This window comes from Podarcis raffonei, chromosome 6, assembly GCF_027172205.1.
Source record: "Podarcis raffonei isolate rPodRaf1 chromosome 6, rPodRaf1.pri, whole genome shotgun sequence".
Taxonomy (NCBI): Eukaryota; Metazoa; Chordata; class Lepidosauria; order Squamata; family Lacertidae; genus Podarcis; species Podarcis raffonei.
Genome location: NC_070607.1, coordinates 44,566,831 through 44,586,216, shown reverse-complemented (window position 1 = coordinate 44,586,216; position 19,386 = coordinate 44,566,831). Strand labels below are relative to the sequence as shown.

The 19,386-nt window shown below is 38.8% G+C and overlaps 1 protein-coding gene across 1 annotated transcript in view; it reads right to left on the bottom strand.

Moving 5' to 3' along the window:
- FAF1 (Fas associated factor 1) overlaps positions 1-19,386 on the bottom strand; it is a 166,214-nt gene that overhangs the window by 58,565 nt on the left and 88,263 nt on the right. Inside the window, exons 9-12 of the mRNA XM_053392478.1 lie at positions 9,345-9,440; positions 8,669-8,795; positions 7,835-7,898; positions 5,094-5,175 (exon numbers count right to left, since the gene is read on the bottom strand). Coding sequence (XP_053248453.1) covers positions 5,094-5,175; positions 7,835-7,898; positions 8,669-8,795; positions 9,345-9,440 — 369 coding nt within the window. The remainder of the gene's footprint in view (positions 1-5,093; positions 5,176-7,834; positions 7,899-8,668; positions 8,796-9,344; positions 9,441-19,386) is intronic.

Genomic DNA, 19,386 nt, shown 5'->3' with positions numbered 1-19,386 from the left:
CATGGAAGACGGAGGGTAGCACTCAAACCAATGGATTCAAGTTACAAGAACAGAGTTTCCAACTAAACATCAGGAAGTACTTTCTGACAGTAAGAACCGTTCGACAGTGGAACAGACTCCCTTGGGAGGTTGTGGAGACTCCTTCCTTGGAGGCTTTTAAGCAGATGTTGGATGGCCATCTGTCAAGGATGCTTTAGTTGAGATTCCTGCATTGCAAGGGGTTGGACCAGATGACTCTGGGGGTCCCTTCCAACTCTGAAATTCTACAGTTCTATTATTAATTTTTGATCTTAGATAATCCAGGGACACACTCTTGGCTTCCCAATAAAATTGTAATAGTGTGTACTTGTGGGAAAATGTTTCAGTTTGTGTTCTTCCTTTTCTGCATAGTTGCTAGAAATTAAGAGGGGGTGCTCAGCAACCATTTGTTCCCAGGGCAAATGCTGAGGGGAATAGATTTCGGATCTGAGAATATGTTGTGTGTGGGGGACTAAGTGGGGGAAATTAAATAAAATTAAATTTAAAAAGGCCAATTGAGAGTTAGCTTGCTCAGTGGACATTAAATGCGGTTGGCAAGGTAGAAAGCTGGTGGGAATAGAGTATCCTGGAGGGAGATAGTGAACAAAATAGTGTTACAGGGTCCCACTTGTGTAACTGTGCTCATAAATCCAGGCAGTGCTGTAATCAATTTCATCTGCTGGAAGATCCTTTTGCCAGAAGCATTTGAGGCATGTAAGGGTTCAATTTGAATTCGGTAACTTACCGGCCTGAAGCTGAATCCCAACATGGAAACATTGTGGGTGAGTGTTCTCAGGTTTGGGGATGAGGCTGCACAAGCCCCTAAAGGAGCAGGTATGCAGTTTAGGGATACTCTTTGATCTACCATTGCATCTTGAAGCCCAGATGGCCTCAGTGTCCCAAAGTTCACGTTGCCAGCATTGCTGGTTCATTGGCTGCAATTCCTTGTGGACAGGGATAGCTTAGCTATGGTGATTTATGTTCTGGTAACCTCCTGGCTAGATTATGTGTGGCTGCCATGAGATACCCTAGAAGCATCAATCAGTGCGGAGCTTAGCTGCTAGAATTTTGATGAGTACAGCAAGAGTCATTCAATATTACTGCTATTTTGAAATATCTACACTAGCTGCTTGTTTGCTTTAGAGCCCAATTTCAAGTGCTGGTGCTTCCTTTTAAAGCCATAAATGGTTTGGACCTGAAGGTGTTCCTCTTTCTCTACTAGCCTATCCCTGTTTTAGGATCTTCTGGAGAGGCTCTGTTCCAAGTACCCTATTAAGCAGAAGTATGTTAAGCTTCCACAGAGAACACATTTTTTTTCTGTGGTGGTGCCCAACCTTGGAATGCCGTCTGTAAAGAGGCACACCTAGCACTGAAATTACAATATTGTTGGCACCAATAGACCTTCCTATCTACTCTTGCATCTTTGAACCTGGCAGTAGCATATGGCAGGCATGCACATATATAAGAAATGTGAAAAGATAACTCATATATAATAGCCATAACTTACAGATCATTTAAAGGTGGATTTAGTTAAATTCATGTTTGAATTAGTACACCTACAGTATTCTATAACATACCAACAATAAACTAGGCAAAAATAAACTTAGTTCATATGTGTGTGTGTGTTTTTTAAAGAACTATATAGGTTTCACTAAGACTTCTAACATGAATTTATTTTCAGTAATTTTTATTAAATTTTCAAATTTCCATTATAGCCATCCATTCAACAACTTTCCTCCCTACCCTTCCAAGGTTCTTTTAATTTGTCCACCATTCCTGCATATTTTTGTAAATCCATCTAATTCATTTTCCCATCTTACATACCTTTTAAATATGTTATACTGTTGAATTTACCTTAATACTGACACCGTTTTCAACTGTACACAATTATTTTCAGCAAAAATTTCCCACTCCTCTTTAAATACCTGTTCTTCTTGCTCTCTTATTCTACTTGTTAGAGCTGCTACCTCTGCATATTCTATCATCTTAAGTTCCAATACTCCTTGCTATGGACCTCCCTCACCTTCCATTTTTGAGCTAACAAGATCTGAGCCGTTGTTGTTGCATACATTAAAAAGTTTTTCTGACATGTGGGTACCTCTGTCTGAACCATTCCTAACAGGAATGCCTCTGGTTTTGGGGGGAATGTTGTTTTAAACTTTCTTTTTATCTCATTATATATCATTTCCCAATATTCTTTAACTTTTTTGCATGCCCACCACATATGGAAAAAGTTCCTCTCATTTCTTTACATTTCCAACACAAATCCAATTCCGCTTATACGTCTTAGACAGTGTTCGAAACTCCCATTGTTCGAGGTGCATTTTCTGGCAGGGAATTTAATTAGTGTGAGCAGTTTCTGAGCTCTGGGAGCAGTACTACGCCTAATATTTCAGATTAAAACTGCAGAGTGGAAGGAAAGGAGGATCTTTTTATGCTTCCCACTTTCAGTCACTCTCTGGAAAAGAAACCCTCTTAAGAATATTGGAGGGTGGGCAGGGGAAAGACTAGACCATGTGAAAAATGAACATAATATTTTAGCTGCAGTTCATTCATTTTCAGCCTTGTATTTTTATTATAAGACAAAACATTCAGTTGTTGCACCCATAACCTAGGTTTAAGGTGCCATTTAGCTTCTAGCTTTCATATCTCAGTTTCTAACACTGATCTTAGTTAGTCTACTTGGGGTTAGATACCATCTATGAATCATTTTCATGTATTCTCTTTCAACGTGTAGCATGCAGTAAATTTCAGATCTTTCTTCCAGAGTTTCTCCCAGAGGTTTAGTTCTATATTATACCTTATATCAATTGCCCAGTGGGTCACCGAGGCTTTAACCAGCTTGTCTTTTGTTTCCCATTCCAATAATTGCTTATACATTTTAGACAATAATTTTTCATTATTCTGCAATAACTCTCTTTCAAATTGTGAGCTTTTCTCCAAAATTCCATTTTTCTTATCTAGTTTAAACATATCATATAATTAAGGGGCCAGCAAACTTTTTCAGCAGGGGGGTGGTCCACTGTCCCTCAGAACTTGTGAAGGGCCAGACTATATTTTGAAAAGAAAGAAAAAATGAACGAATTCCTATGCCCCACAAATAACCCAGAGGTACATTTTAAATAAAAGCACACATTCTACTCATGTAAAAACACCAGGCAGGCCCCACAAATAACCCAGAGATGCATTTTAAATAAAAGGACACATTCTACTCATGCAAAAACACGCTGATTCCCGGACCGTCTGTGAGCCGGATTTAGAAGTTGATTGGGCTGGATCCAGCCCCCAGGCCTTAGTTTGCCTACCCATGATATAATTGATAATACTGTAACCAATCAGTAACTTGGCTCTGCTTCTAACATGAATGTTAGGAAGGTTAAATTATGAGAGAGTCACAATATGTATGCAGGAGAAGATGATCTTTTTGAAATTGGGCAATAACACATTTTCAGTAACTATTTTTTAAAAAAGAGATCACAATGTCTCTTCATCCATAAATAAATAAATAAATAAATAAGCAAGCAAGCAAGCAAGCAAGCAAGCAAGCTACTACGTGTATACCAAGTACATAAGAAAAGTACAATTTCTGATAACCAGAACCTTTCATTAACTTTCTATTTTATTCATATATATATATATATATATATATATATATATATATATATATATGCAGAGAGAGAGAGAGTATTCATATTCACAAAAACTGCTAGATGTTTTCCTCACAAAGAATAAACAAAGTACAAAGAAACTAGTTCTTGCTCTGGAGCTGAAGCTGAGTTTTTACAGAACACCTTCTGCTCAGACAACTTAAAATTCCCCAAGAAAAAGGACAAGGTCTACACACACTCTTGGCTGCAAAGTGCTCTCAAATTAAATCAGTTTGAAGTGGTTTTCATTAAGATGGATTGAGTGTGGCATCGTGAGAAACACTTTATAAAATGTAGTGTTTTACTTAGTGATTAACTATATACCAGTTGATGAAGCTCCCTAAATCCTTCGTAATCCGACCACTCCAATAAACATTTAATGAGCATATAAATTCAAAAAGCCTAGCAGAGGATTTAAACCTTCAATCTTGTTTTTATTTACTCTTCCAACTCAATTTCTCACTTCAAGTTAAGAATGCTATTGCTTCAAGCTCATCTGTTGCCCTGGTAAAATTAAGTGCCCTCTGCAGCTCAGTTTAGAACATATGGTTTCAGATTTCAATTATTTTAGAAGTAAAGTATATATTTTAGAAATTGTATTTTAAAAAACATGACTACTTCCTAATAACTACTCTTAAGGAAATCCTCTCATTAGGAAATGAGTGAAATTAGGAAATAATGTAAAATTGTAAGAGAGTTTGATCCTTTTAAACTTGTTATTCAGTTACTTGATACATCGGCCTGGTTCAAGTGTCTCTGTGGTTTAATGTGAACAAAAAAGTCCCCACTTCACTGCTCTTCCACTCCTGCTGGAGCATGTTGGGAGCAACTACCCACAAGCCTTGGCTTCTTATGTCATTTGAATCCAAGCTTGTGGTTTGTTTTTCTAACAACTCACCCTTATTGCCCATAGCCAAGGCGTTGTATCCAATACTGCTGCACCACTTGAGCAGCAGACTTCTAGTTGCACAATGGATGTTCCCCCTCCTCTCACACATGCATCATCAAAATCTACTCCGGAGACCCTCCAGAGCAGATTTTGGGTATGTGTGGGGAAAGGCAGAAGGACCTGGTCATGCAATTAGAACTCCACAAACATAGTATCGGATACAACACTTGTGTTGTTCTTGGCTTACCACTTGTAGTTTGAGGAAAACAACCACTAGGGCTCAAACAACATGACAAGCCAGGGTTTATGATTCGCCGCTTCCAGCGTGGCATAGTCGGAAGTAGGGGCGAAAGTAACGTAGGGATGTCTGACCAGCATGCATTGCTGCTTGTTCATGTTAAGCCACAGCTAAACATTAACTATGCTTCAATGTGACATGCAAACATAACCATTTTGGAACTAACTACTGCAATAATTAATCAGTGTAGAAAGTGGCCAGAAAGGCATTTTAGACAGTATAGTATTCAAAATGTACTTACATCTCTGGCTTTTCCATAGAAAGCCTCTTGAAAAGCAGCCTCTAATGATCCAATAAAAAATACTGGATGGCAGTCACCATATCTGTGTGAATATCAAAATGTTTCAATTTAAAAAAAACACATTTAAAAAAAATTAAATGGGTTCCAGCACTTATACTTTTTTACAAAAACACAACTACATTTTCTAGGAAGCAATATTTAAAACATTTTATTTGCATTCAACACTTCAGGTCAACACACCACAATACATTTCAGGCATATACACATTTTTCATTTCTGTATAAATAAAATTGTTATCTATGAAACTGAGAGCTACCAGGGCCGGAAATGCAACTCTGAGATACAGAAGACTGACACTGAGAGCAGTCTCAAGTAAATGACTTTGGCATGCCTGAAATGTAAACGTTATCAATCTTATACTTAGTGTAAAAGTTAAATGATAGAATGCCAGCTTTAAACAAATGATGCCACAAAAATCAATTTCTGTTCTTATTTGTTCATTTGTCTTCCAAGGGACAAGGGGAAGACCTTCGCAGGAACAGGCCACTGTTGGTAGCATAAACAGAAACTTATAGAGGAAGGGAGGGAGGGGTTTCTAAATGACACAAATGGAGAGCTGCTCTCTATGAGGCATTTGCAGAGGTTTGCCCTTGCTTGTTACCAAAAATTGCAGAAAGCATTAGTACTTCCTGCCACATCTCTGATCATATGATGTCGCTCAGAATAACAAAGCTTCAAAATCAAAACTCACAAGTTTGAGCCACTAAAGTTCCCATGGTAGAGCTAACTGCACGAAACTGCATTAGCTACAAGAACAATTTGTAGAGTACGGTAAATAGTATTGTCTCCTCACCTTCCGTAACTGCATTAAGTTTATTCATAGCCATTCGACCCAGCCTCAGCTAACTACATTTCCTTCCCTTTCTTCCTAATCTGGAATCGGATGGAAAAATATTCTCAACAGGATGTTAAACTATCCCACTGCTCACTGAAAGCAGAGAAATTCAAAAGGTAAAATAAGACTTGTCCTTTTGAAGGTAGCTGGGCAATAGGAATGTCGAAGAGAAGAGTGCAGAAATGGAAAACTTGCTCCTACAGGGAGCTGGATCCTACTCAAAAACCACCCTCTGAAATGCCTTCCACCAAAACCAACACTGTCAGTCTTGTAATGGCTGCTGGAGATAGGCACCTAAGAACAGTTCTCAAAAGCTGAGCTGCGTGGCTTAGGAAGCTGCCTTATGTGGAATGATACCATGGACTGGCAGTGGCTCTCTGAGGTTTCATTCCCATCTGTACCTGGAGATGCACAATACACATCAGGAGGCTTAGTTTGGTCAGGATCGAGTATACGCTTTCAGCGTTAACACAAAATACATTACTTCTGGTAAATGAGCCACCATAACTGCTACAGCAGGCATCCCCAAACTCGGCCCTCCAGATGTTTTGGGACTATAACTCCCATCATCCCTAGCTAACAGGACCAGTGGTCAGAGATGATGGGAAATGTAGTCCCAAAACATCTGGAGGGCTGAGTTTGGGGATGCCTGCGCTAGAGAGTCGTGAAAATTTGTATCTCGGGCTTTTTAGACTCGTCTACCCATGTACTATCTGAAATCAAAGGGGCGAATTGGTTGCCAGACGTGATTCCCCACCCCCAGCTCTCCTACCCCACTAGGAGAGTCACCCCCCCTTGTGCAGATTGCCATAATAAGGAAACAGGACATTAGAAAGAATATGAATGCACCGACCCTACATTCAAACCATGCACATTTGGGAATCTTTCTCCTGCATAAGATTGTGGCCTGTCCGTGGGGCATGCAGAGGTCTGAGTATACCTAGCTCTAGATCACTGTTCCCTTTAGTCTTTCATTTTTCTGAAATATAGCCATTCAGCCATTCCATACCACACACACAAACTTATTAGATAATCTTTAAAAAAAAAATCCCATGGTATATTACTTTATTTATTTATTTATTTTTATTTTATTTATTTATTAAATTTGCGAAGTGCCCTATACCCGCAGGTTTCAGGGCAGTTCACAGGATAAAAATAAGAATATAAAACCACAAAATATATAACCAAAATAAAAACAGAAAGAACACAGTAACACCCCCACCCTCAAAAAAACCCCACATTTTTAAAGGGCATAGGTTGGATGTCAATCAACCAAAGGCCTGGTTAAAAAGGAATGTTTTTCCCTGATGGCTAAACTTATATAATGAAGGCACCTGGCAAACCTCCCCAGGGAGAGCATTGCTCAGACAGGGAGCAACTGCAGAAAAGGCCCATTTTGGACCTCTTGTGGAGGAGGCACGTGAAGGACCTCAGGTTCATATGGAAAGAGGCGGTCCTTGAGGTATTGCGAAAAAATACATATTGGAAACGTCAAAAGAATCTCACAATCGTGTGTTATGAATTAAATGTTTCAATAATTCCATCCTGAATGAGAGCTCTCTGCTGCAAAAAAACCCACTGCAGGCTGTCTTATGGTTTAGAGTAGCTGCGAACTTAGGAAGAGTATGCAAAGGAAAAGTGTGTGGTTGGATATTTAGAGAAGCTAAAGGAGAAGCAGGTCGCATTTTAAGTTTAAAAATAAATTTCCTAAAGAAATATGACAACTTTGGGATTCAAATATTGTAAGATTCTTATCACTTCCACATTTTTCCCAAATGCTTTGTAAAAATGTAAGTCACATTCATGAACCATAGATGCAAAAATTATGCACAATTACAAGTCTAACCTTGAAGAAAATTCTGCTGTGAATTGTAATAAGGCATCTCCTTCATTTTCAGCATTTTCTGGCACTAAAGAAAGGAAGGAAAATAGTACATTATAGTATAGTATAGTATAGTATAGTATAGTATAGTATAGTATAGTATAGTATAATTATCCATAGAATAGTATTCATATTATATTTTTTGAAAACGTTGCCTTTACTATTTTCTTTAATTGTACATATGCATTTATTCAAATAACTTTTAATAACCCTTAATGAAGAGAACAGTAATAATATGGCCCTTTGGGCATATGGAATTTGTGACCAGTTCTAGGAAGATGAAGATGATAAAAACAACGTATCGGTTTTTGCATATGACAGTATTATTAGTGTAACAATAAAATTAGAATCTTATAAGCCATCTTATAACTGTTGTTATACTATATTTCCGTGTTTTTTCTCTGAAATATTTTACACAAGTATTTGTATAGCTTTTAAGCTAGTTCTAGAATAATGATAAATCTTAGTAATATTTCAAAGAAAAAACATTGAAATATGGTAGGCTGGTAGATACAGCCCAGAAGTTAAGTTTTAAGTCTAAGAGAATTGATTTCTGGAGGCCTGAATCCAGAATTCATTTATACAGTCTCAATTTCTCAGGTCTCCCTTTTAAAGTCAGCTTTTTTTTTTTTTTTAAGAGTTTATCACTGGATGTTGAAATACATTTATTGGAATATATCTCCAAAAAAACCTATCTGGTGGAACCAAAAGGAACCAAAGTTTGCTTTCTTTCCTATTGCTCAACTGTTGTCAGTACAATGTTACACTATTCACAGCATGAAGGATTGCATTACTTACTCATTGGAGATTTCCTCAATGCAGATGACGCCATTCCAAACATCTCTCCATCATCCACTCCAAATTCTGTGGCATCTTCAAAGTCATCTCCATCACTGTCACTAACCATATGTACATCTGTGCATTGCTAATTTAGTAAAAGCCATAGTTAATAATAATGCAGAACAGATTTATATTTATAATATAATACTGTTTCAATATTAGTAGTTTCCCGTATACAACTATAAAGGCCATCCTGTTTGAAATTAAGAACCTTGGAGGAAATTCCCTATATATTTTGGCTTGAGAAAACTATTTTGTATAAATAGGATTGTAAATAGTGGATGTGTTCATACAACATGATAGACTGTGGTTTGTTGTGATGGCATGAGCCTAGTCTTCCCCTAGCTTTGTTGACTGCCTCCTTCAACCTAGCCAGGGAGAGTTTTCACTTCCATATTTTTTTAAATGAATTGCAGCTTGTCTTGTGATCCAAGCTCATCAAACCGTGGTTAATTTTAGCTATGGCTTGTTTGAAACAATCCGACTTCAGCACAGATTAGGCTATAGTAGAGTCAAAGTGAGTTTTGTGGGCAGTAACTGGAATACAAATGTGGCTTTCAGCATAGCTTGAAGGAGTGTCTGAATATCATTTTTTGTGTGTGAAAAGGAAGAGGAGGGAGGAGGTTGTGTTTACCTCTTCTGACTGTTCTCTGGTTTGTGCTGGTGAGGATCTTCTTCCAACTGTAAGTCGGTGGCAAGGATAAGAGACTCCTGATGCTGCTAGGGTCACCTAAAACACAGGATACATTGCTGCATCAACTATCAGATTTGGATAAACATGTTTCTTTCAGTGACTAAAACCAAACTACAGTAGACTTGAATGAACTGGAATAAAAAGATTGGAAAATTTAGAATTTACCCACAAGGAACGTTGTTATACAAAATGAATCTAGAAAAAAGGATGCAATACTTGAGATCATTCCACAATATCCTTTCTTGACAAGATTTATTTTCAATATATCATTTCATTTCAATCCTCAAACTTCTACATCACGGCAAACAGTTAAAGCTACCTCATTATTGCTGTATAGCTGGTCGGCACTAAGCTCATGCACTTGACAAATTGGGGATCATTTACATTTCTCTTAACCAATAGCGGACAGGCAATGGGTAGGAAGAGGCCCTTACCACAGTTGTGGTGACTGAAGACAGAAAACAAGGCAGCTCAAACACCATCCAGGTAAGGAGCCAAGATAGCACTGAAGACAACAGATGGTTGGAGTCAAAGTACAAAGCAGGTGACTGAGTAGGAGTGGGCAGTTCCCATTATTAAGGTAATCTGACTCAGTTTTAGACCTCAGATTCCCAAAATCATTAACAGAGAGTCTATAGAGAAGAAGTCAGACTATGAAAACTGAGCCAACTTGGAAGAGGCCTAAGTTATCGAGAGGGCATGAGGAATTGATAAGGGGCTCTCACAAGAGTAAGAACACTTAGAAGCTGTGGAAACCTGTACCAATGTAGTAGACAGTACCTTGCAAACATGTCTAGTCACTGTAAAAAATGCTGCTGACAACATATTTCTTCCCTTAACACAGACTATAGAGGTTTCCTTTGTGAAGGAAACCTGTAATATGGATAAAGGACCAAAGGGTAACTCAGTTGTACATCTCAGTTTGTGAATATGGCCTGATCTCAGAAAGTAGAGACTACTTTGCTATATTTTGTGCACTAAAAGGTTAAGGCAGTATTGAAAAATATGCAGATTACATTTAAATTGTCCAATAGTTGAGAGTTTTAAAATCTTTATTCGCTTTAGAAGAATAACAACAGAGTTACATCTACATTTCTCCCCCACTCCATCAACTGACACAGAGCCTTCATGATTAATAAGCAGCTATGCAAACATGTCCCTGCAGGGTAAAAATACACATATTGTCAAAACTGAATAAACAGTAACTGATGTGTATTTTCTATAACAATTTAAAATGTATTGGCTAAATGTCTGTATTTTTAAAAAATGTGAAGGAAGTTCTACTTTCCAAGTCACTGTAGTGGCTAAAAAAGTCTTATCCAAAGCCTAGCAAGTATGCTAGAAATACTCTTATTTATTTTTATCCTCAAGTCAGGGTGTTTTTAATCACTTATGTGCTAGAATTCATAAAAGCCTTAATTTGCTTCAGGTTAAAGCAAGCTGATTAAGTGTGCTAGCTAACCAAGTGAGTGTTGACCTGCCTGGACTAGCCTGCTGCCACATTCTTGTAGCAAGGTTAAATAGCAGTTTAGTCACAATTTTAAAATCACAGAGTTAAAAGGAAATGACTCTTTTGGAATAAATGAAATATTAAAGCAGACATTCAGGTCAAGCTCAATTATCAGTGAAACTCTTTCATACATAAAACAGAATCTACGCTTGCCTTTGTAATGCTGGCACTGCCATTTTATATCACATGCTTCATTCAGTATTGAACATAGTAGTGGGGAGGGGGAGTAACATCTGTTTATATACCTAAGCTCTCACTAAGGAGCGCACTAAAGGAAAGGTGACTAATGCCAAATAGAGGTTTGGTGGTAGCAAACGAACTAGATCCAAGGGTCTCATGATAGATGGCTTCCTCCCAATTAAAGCTGGATAAATGGGTTAGAATATTAGGTAAGGAAAGTCAGACATTGAGAACATGATGCTGGCCGTTTGCTTTCTCATGTTCAATAATATTAAAACATAGCTCAGGGTGGGATTTTATATAGCTCAAAATCAATGAGAGGTTTTCTTATCTAGCTGAGGATGTTGTAGAAATGGACGTGAGAAGGCCACCATACTGGTCTCTTAGGGGGAAATAATAATAAATATTCTGTGCTAAAACTAGATGCAAGATGGAAAAACAGGCTGCTGAAGAGGCCAGGGGCCATCTTGGCTGAGAGTCCTGGAAGAACTGCTCCCTGCCTTGCTGGCCTTTTCCCACTTAGCCTTTGAGGGCAGGACCCTGACTGACTCCAGCTACAAAAGCTGAGGCTGCTGAAGAAGCGAGATACCATCTTAGCTGTCTCTTAGTGCAGACCCAGGCCATCAAGTCTGAGCTCCACAGCCACCATCAACCATCATTGGCAGGACTGGCAGAAATAGCAGCAGATATACTCTATGCTCAACATTTTATTCTCTTTTTACTTTACCTTTTATATGACTTCCTTCAGCAATGTTTTCTATATAAACATGGTGGGGGAGATATGCGAAGCCAAAGTGAACAAGAATATTAATAGGTCTGTGCTGTTAAATTCTTAAAGCTAGCAAACAGATTTGGGTTTCTATGCTGGCATGACTAAAGGCAGCCATTAACTATTGGCTCTCAAAAAAGCATGAAATTTCACTGAAATTATTTCAAAATTAACCGAAAAATTTTGGGTTTATTCTTAAACCCTTGATAACACCAGTAAAACTAGCACAACTAACAACCAATTAGTTTTATCTTTTCACAGGAAATGAACTATTTTCCTTTTGTATACAACACATAATATGTCAGGCATTAAATCTTTTTTTTAAAAAAAATTAAACACTAACTGGATGGTGGAAAAAAATCACAAGGGTGGAGTGTGTTCACGTTCCACTAGCACCAATGCTTACTTTATCCCTTCATAAAGTGCTGCTGAGATAATTACTGCTGACAGATTTATTCAAGGTTCATTTCACTTTTTCTCTAGGTTTTTTTCTAGTTAGAAGTGCAGCAGAGCCCATGGGAAGATCCACCCCTCACACCTGTTAAGTTTCTTCATGTTACTAGGGCCAGTTTAGACATGTCACTTTGAATTAGCATTGTACAGGGGCACTAAGTGTGACAATTACTTATCACAGGTTTAACCTTGGAAGGGAAGAGAGGAGGGGAGGAGAAAAGTTTCTAATTCAAGTCCGAGAACAGTGTCCGAATACGTAATTTAAGCCCTTTAATACAGGTTGCATGAAATTCATTCCAAGACTCATAAAAAGGTTCCCATGGTACGTTTCCAAACAAGGATGCAGATTAATATAAAGGGCACATCTACAGTTACAATGTATTTGATTTTAGAAAAGTAAAATTTAGGAAGGAAAATATTTTCACTGAAGACAATGGCCTGCTGATGAAAACTTAAGAAAACATTGATAGCTGTTCTTTTTATTTTTCCTCGAAGTTTTCCTTCCTTTATTCTGAAGTCACATACACTAAACTCCAAACTCAAGCCATGCTTTGGGTCTGTATGTGCACCTGATAAAGGAGAATCCCTCTTTGAGGTCTGCTGTTATGAAAGTGTCAGGAGTTTTTTTGATTTCAGCTTCTTCAAGGCACCAGCATGCATATTAGTAAAACAAAAGGCTAAATCAACTCATAGGAAGACAAAGAAGACTCTTAAAGTATTCAGATTCTTCAACTTTTTGAAAGGGTAACAATGCAATCCAAAGCATGTTTAATGAATAGTAAATTCTGCTAAGCTGAATAGAACTTGCTCCCAAGGTAAGTGTGCATAGGACTGCAGTCTAAGTATTGTTTTAGAAAAAGCAATGGCTACTGCAGACATTGTAGAAGACTAGCAAGAAGATTTATCCCTACCTCTTCAATTTGCAAGTGCCATTTGAAACACGCCCTTCAAAATCCCTTCAAACAGTCATTTACAGTGGTACCTCTGGTTAAGAACTTAATTTGTTCCAGAGGTCCATTCTTAACCTGAAACTGTTCTTAACCAGAGGTACCACTTTAGCTAATGGGGCCTCCCACTGCTGCTGCGCCGCCAGAGCACGATTTCTGTTCTCATCCTGAGGTAAAGTTCTTAACCTGAGGTACTACTTCTGGGTTAGCGGAGTCTGTAACCTGAAGCGTATGTAACCTGAAGCGTATGTAACCCAAGGTACCACTGTATATACATCATTATATATGCAATAATCATAGGAGTACTCGTAAGAGAGAAGCAAGTGTCCAGACAACATTACAGTGAGATCACAGTGTATTTTTTGTCTATGGACTCCAATAAAGCTGTGTGTGTGAGAGATAACAAGTGGATAGTCAAACATGGGATAGTGTACAGCAGGGGTGTCAAACTCAAATTCATCGGGGGCCGCATCAGCAGTTTGGTCACCCTCAAAGGGCCAGTTGTATCTGTAGGACTATGTAAAGGACATGTAAAGTGGAGGTTTCCTGTGTAGAACGGCCGGCGCCGCTAGAGGGCAGACGTTCTCTGGCTTGTAGGCTGCCGCGCATGCGCTGAAGAGGCGGCTTTCTTGTGTCCAAAAAAAAAAAAAAGCAAGAATAAAAGGTGAAGGCTGGCGGCCGCCGCCGGCTACACGGGCCACATGACAAGGTCTGGCGGGCCGGATTCAGCCCGCGGGCCTTGTGTTTGACACCCGTGGTGTACAGTGTCACAGAGCTGTCAGGCAAGTACAGGTCATCCACAGGGCAGGAAGAACATGAGGCATGAAATGCAATTTCTAGCCTCTCACTCTGGATTCCTCCCAAGCACATGAAGGCTATGTTGAAGGGGTGGACTCCTCCTCTTGGCCTGTCAGGCCCATTGCTCAGCAACGTGCAGGACTCTCCTAGAGCAAGGTGTCAGAGGGGGAGGAGCATCAGCAGGACTGGGACTGTCCTGCTGGGTAGCAAAGGCAACCTCTGACTCCTCTCTATCTGAATCTGCATTTACACTGTGACTCTCCGCCTCTAGCCCTGTCCTGGAAGGGCCTCCTTCTTCTGATCACCCTTGATCGCTCAAAACTCTTGCTTCTAGCACCTCCCAGCTCATCCCTTTCCCAGACTGCTCCTCAGTGTCCCACCACCACAATCCAGGGTCTTAGTCATCTTCTTCCATGTCCTTCCTGCGGGGTTCTTACGCAGTTGGCGCCCACCACTCTTCCTCATCCAGCTAGTCCCTGACATACATGTCTGTCATAATCACATACCTTTTCTTAACATGGTTCTGAACTGACCTGAGATCTGTGGATGAAGGATGTTATACAGATTTAACATCCTTTAAGCCTTACATAGTTATTGGCCTGGACTGGGAGATGAGAGAGGAGAGTTTGGCCAGTTTCCATACTTTAGGAGTGGATGTGGCGAGCAGTGCTAGAAAAAGTACTGAAGTTTTATATCTTTCCCCCACCTTGTCTATCAAATTGACAGGTTTTCAGCTAATTACTTAAAAACACCTCAGGGAATATTTTGTTTAATGAGGGGGGGGTCTTTAAAAGTTAAAAATCCCCTGCCATAAACAAATGCACAACTACATACGATATTTGGAAGCTGAGGGAAAATACAAACTTAAGAATGGAACATGAAGAGGTATCATCTGCCATGAGGCTAATCATGGCTCACAAGTTAATTCGTTTTCACAAATACTTTCTTCCTGTTGGGCATTCTCCCCCTCTCAACCCAGGCCAACTGAAAGCATTCTGAATTATGCCTTAGTATGTCTAGTTCAGGCAGAGAAAATACTTTCCCATCATATTGATCTTAATGTGCTCTGACAAAGCAACAGTACATTAACTTCATGTTTGCCACAACCTGCACTCTGCAATTTAGCAAATGCCCTTTACTCACAGGCTAGCAACAACACATTTCCCAATTTTCCAGTTTCTTCAGCATTATTTCCTCTTATAACACAGCAGTTAAAACATATCAATGAAAAATAGCTCAAATGGCTTTGTTAATTCATACACCTGTGAAAAGGAAGCTCTCTGATCCAAAATACATGTAAATTGCCTAAAGCAAATGAATAAACCAAAACCTCCAAAAGCAGCACTGCAATTCATAAAAACTGCTTAATAAAAATAACTGAATCACAGCATGGTGCTAGATTGAGAAAATCATAAACTTAACTCTTCAGGTATTCCCCAACAGATAATAAATCATCTGTATCAGAAATTGTCATATTTATAGCAGTATGATTCACAGCATATGAGATTTCATTTATAGATGAAGGGTAGAATTTTATCAACTTTCACAGTCTAACGTATAGCTAAATTTGTGCTTCATAAACCACGTAAAGCTGTAGAGCTTTCACATAAACCACATGAAAGTACGGCTGGATAAAAGGTGACAGTTTTACTCAATGTGCTGTTTCTGATAACAATTGTAGAAGAAATTCCTGTAGTCATGTTTCATTTAAAAGGCACCCCGTTGCACAGGGCCAGTCCCAGCTTACAGAATCATACTAATATTTAATTATCTTAGGACCCAAACTTCCATGGCATAGATTAAGGTTCCTGGGGTACTAGATCTCTCTGTCAAGTCTACCCTGCAGCTTCAACATTATTGAGAAAGATTATGATAAAACCACCTATTTCAGTATCAGCTTAATTTTATTCAATGATGATGATTTTATATAATGATAGCAATACACTTTGAGCTTTTATAGAGCACAAGAGAAAAGAGGATTTGTAATCTATAATCTGACACAAGAAGACAGAGGGAGAGGAAGAAAGGAAGTCTGAAGTAAACAGGGTGGTAGTCAACTAAGTTTAACTTAAGAGTAGATCTATTGAAATTAATGAGCATGACAAAGTTTGTTCCATTAATTTCAGTGGAGCTATTATGAATAAAACTAAGTTGATTATTTCAGTTACTCATACTTAGAGCTTTGTGACAGAAGGACATGGGAACTTGACAGTTTTGTCCTAATAATAAAATAGGTAACACAATATAAGGTAGCAGGTTTTTTACTGCTTACTGCACTCTGCTTACCCAAAGCAAAAAACTCTGGAATCTTGAATCTACTTTGTATTCACAAAGATTATCAACCAACCACTTGGCATGACAATGGTCTGTGGTGGGATGCCATTTATCTCACTGCATTAGAAAACCAGGGATGGCAAACAAAAGGATGGCTGGATATTTTTTCAGTGCTATATAATTCCTTGGCAAACTCCAAGCAGTTGTGTTACCAACTGATGGATCCAACAAATTATTCCAACTCTAATGGGCTTTCTGGGGTCCATTTTTTTCTTCATGATATAATTATTCATGAAACTAGCCTCAAACATAATGAGATTTTTGCACTGTTGGCCTGCCAAAACGCATGGAGCTAGTGGCTTTTTATAAACAAAAATGTATGGCAACAGGTAATTTGCCCCACATTCATTTTGTTTTACATAAAGGTCCTTCACCCTTCAAAATGCATATTCTACTAAAATGACTAAAAGCGTCTACACGTAAAGATCACTACACCTTGCATGATAGCTACCCATTGCCAATATTATAAAGGTTAAAATATGCCAGTTGGTCAAAATAGCTCTTTTAATATTCAGAGCAGTCTAGGGTTTTTTCTAGACATCAAATAAAAAATGCATTAGTTTTATAATTGTACAAGACTGTGTGTAAAGTTTTCCTAATTTAGTAAACCAACATTTCAGCAACAATAAACATTATTTCTTACAATATCTTTGCTCTCTACCTTACATCAAGTTAATAAGTTTCCTCAAGCACTATATCCTGCTTATGATCATCTCCCAAAAATATTTCTTTTGTTTTACTTATTTAACAATGTAGGGCATGAACACTTTAAACACTTAAATTGAGATGAAAGCAACAGAAATATGGTGGCTTTCCATCATCACAGCAAGTTACTGTATAGAGATTCTGTTTTTCAACATAATGTCCTGACACATGACTAATGTGTCAGGACATTAGTCATGGAAGGCCAGTCCATGAACTATTAAGTACCGGTACTTATGGACAAGAGATTTCTGCTTTAGGTGGTACAAAAATAATACTGATGGGTTCTCTTAAAGAAACCAGAAATCAATGGCCTATTGAACTGTTCCCCTCTTTTTACGCTTCAGAGACTTTAGTACAACCCAATGTATCTCCAAACAATCCTGACTTCTGGTCCACAGAGCCATATGAGGCTCATCCAAAATCTATCCTCTTACATTTTCAGGAACTCTTTCATTCAAATCTAGAACTTTTAATATCTGCCAGCTGAAATTATGTTTTTACCATCCATGTAGACAGGCTTCCTCAACCCTCCAGATGTTTTTGGCCTACAACTCCCATGATCCCTAGCTAGCAGGACCAGTGGTCAGGGATGATGGGAATTGTAGTCTCAAAACATCTCATATATTAGTGCACACATTGGCCCTAAGTATCCAGTATAGAATTTGGTTACAATATCAAGATTCTTAATTTTCATTGTAAAATCTAGTTCTAGACTTCATAGTTGTAAATGTAAGGTTTAACACACAAAGGCACTAGACTGCCTTACATGGGTGCCTGATACCCTTGCAGGCAAAGCAAAGGGCATTGTATGAACTGATCATCTTTCTTTACATACGCAGGTCAGAAAGCTGGAAATGCACAGAGCCAGGAATGCCTCAGCTGATGAGAAGCAAGAAGCCCACTGCTTGCTTTCCTTCTGCTTGGGTCTTAAAGGCAGTGAGCCCAAAAATATACACACCCTGGACCCTACTCCCAACCCAATAAAGAAAATACAGCCACTATTAAACAAAGACCAATCACAAAGAGAAGAGAGTTTTAATTTAAAGCATTTGTCCCTATCATGTTTATAGAGAGTTAGGAACCCTAAGACTGGGACAGGGTGCCTTTTGTCATGGCATGCATAGAACTCTGGTTAACCTCAATTTGTCCCTGGGTCTACCTAAACATATATATTCGTATGTGTGGCTGTGGCTGTTATGTTTCAATTTGCAGGTTATGTTAATATACTGAACTTAATAGAAACTGAAGGCTACAGTGAAGTGTTAAATCCCTGCAGCAATATCAGTGAGTCACCCTTTGTCTAATAATTGCAAGCTCGGGCGTTCTTTTAATGAGTTTTGTGAATATGTCACCGTAGAGATGAAATAAACTATCATGTCTAAGGGGTATTATTTTCAATAACACAATTCAGAAACATTTCAACACATTCCACTTTGATTCATTAAATACTCCAACACTGAAAGAACAATCCCTAGACACCAAGAAGCGGTCTGTAATGTAGCCAAAGATTAGAATACAGTTCTAGAGAACTGTCCATGTTAATAAGCAGACAGCTGAAGAAGAAGCACCCAACAACTCTATATTGGTAATTTTGTAAATAAGGTTTATAAAAAAAGCTTATTATTAATTTAAAACATACAGATTGTTTTCTAGAATAAAACACAAATAACCCAATATTTCAATCAGGAGTACTGCCTTACCAGATGATGAATATTGTGTTTGTGAGGAGGGCCAAGCCAGGCAAGGAGCACAATATATTGTCAGTTAGTGGCTGTGCTGTGCACCGGCCATCTCTCCAGCATGACAAACTGTGGTTGTCCTTACAGTCATCTCTCAGGTCTGCAGTGGCTGCTGCTACTCGCCAGGTCAGTCTATATTACCAAGACGGGGTGGGCAGGCAAGTTGGTCTGACAAAGCTATGCCCACCTGGGTTCCCAGTGCAGCATTGGTGAAGACTTGAGAGCTGGGGAGTGGAACTTGGTGCAGTCTTATAGGAATACCCCCTTCCAGACTTCCTGTCCATTTGAGTGGGGATCTAGAGTGTCTGTACCTGGCATTCTGCTGGTTTACTGCCTGCCTTGCTGTCTCCCTACCTGAGATGAAAGAAATGGTTTTAGAGGTGGTGTTGAGGATTTGTATACTGTTGGTTCTGAGGGATTTCAGCATCCATCCTGAGGCCCTTAATTCTGGGACAGCTCAGGACACCATGGCACCACGACAACCATGAGCCTTTCCCAACATGTCATTTGCCTGATACATGTGGCACTCTGGATCTGGTTTTCTCGA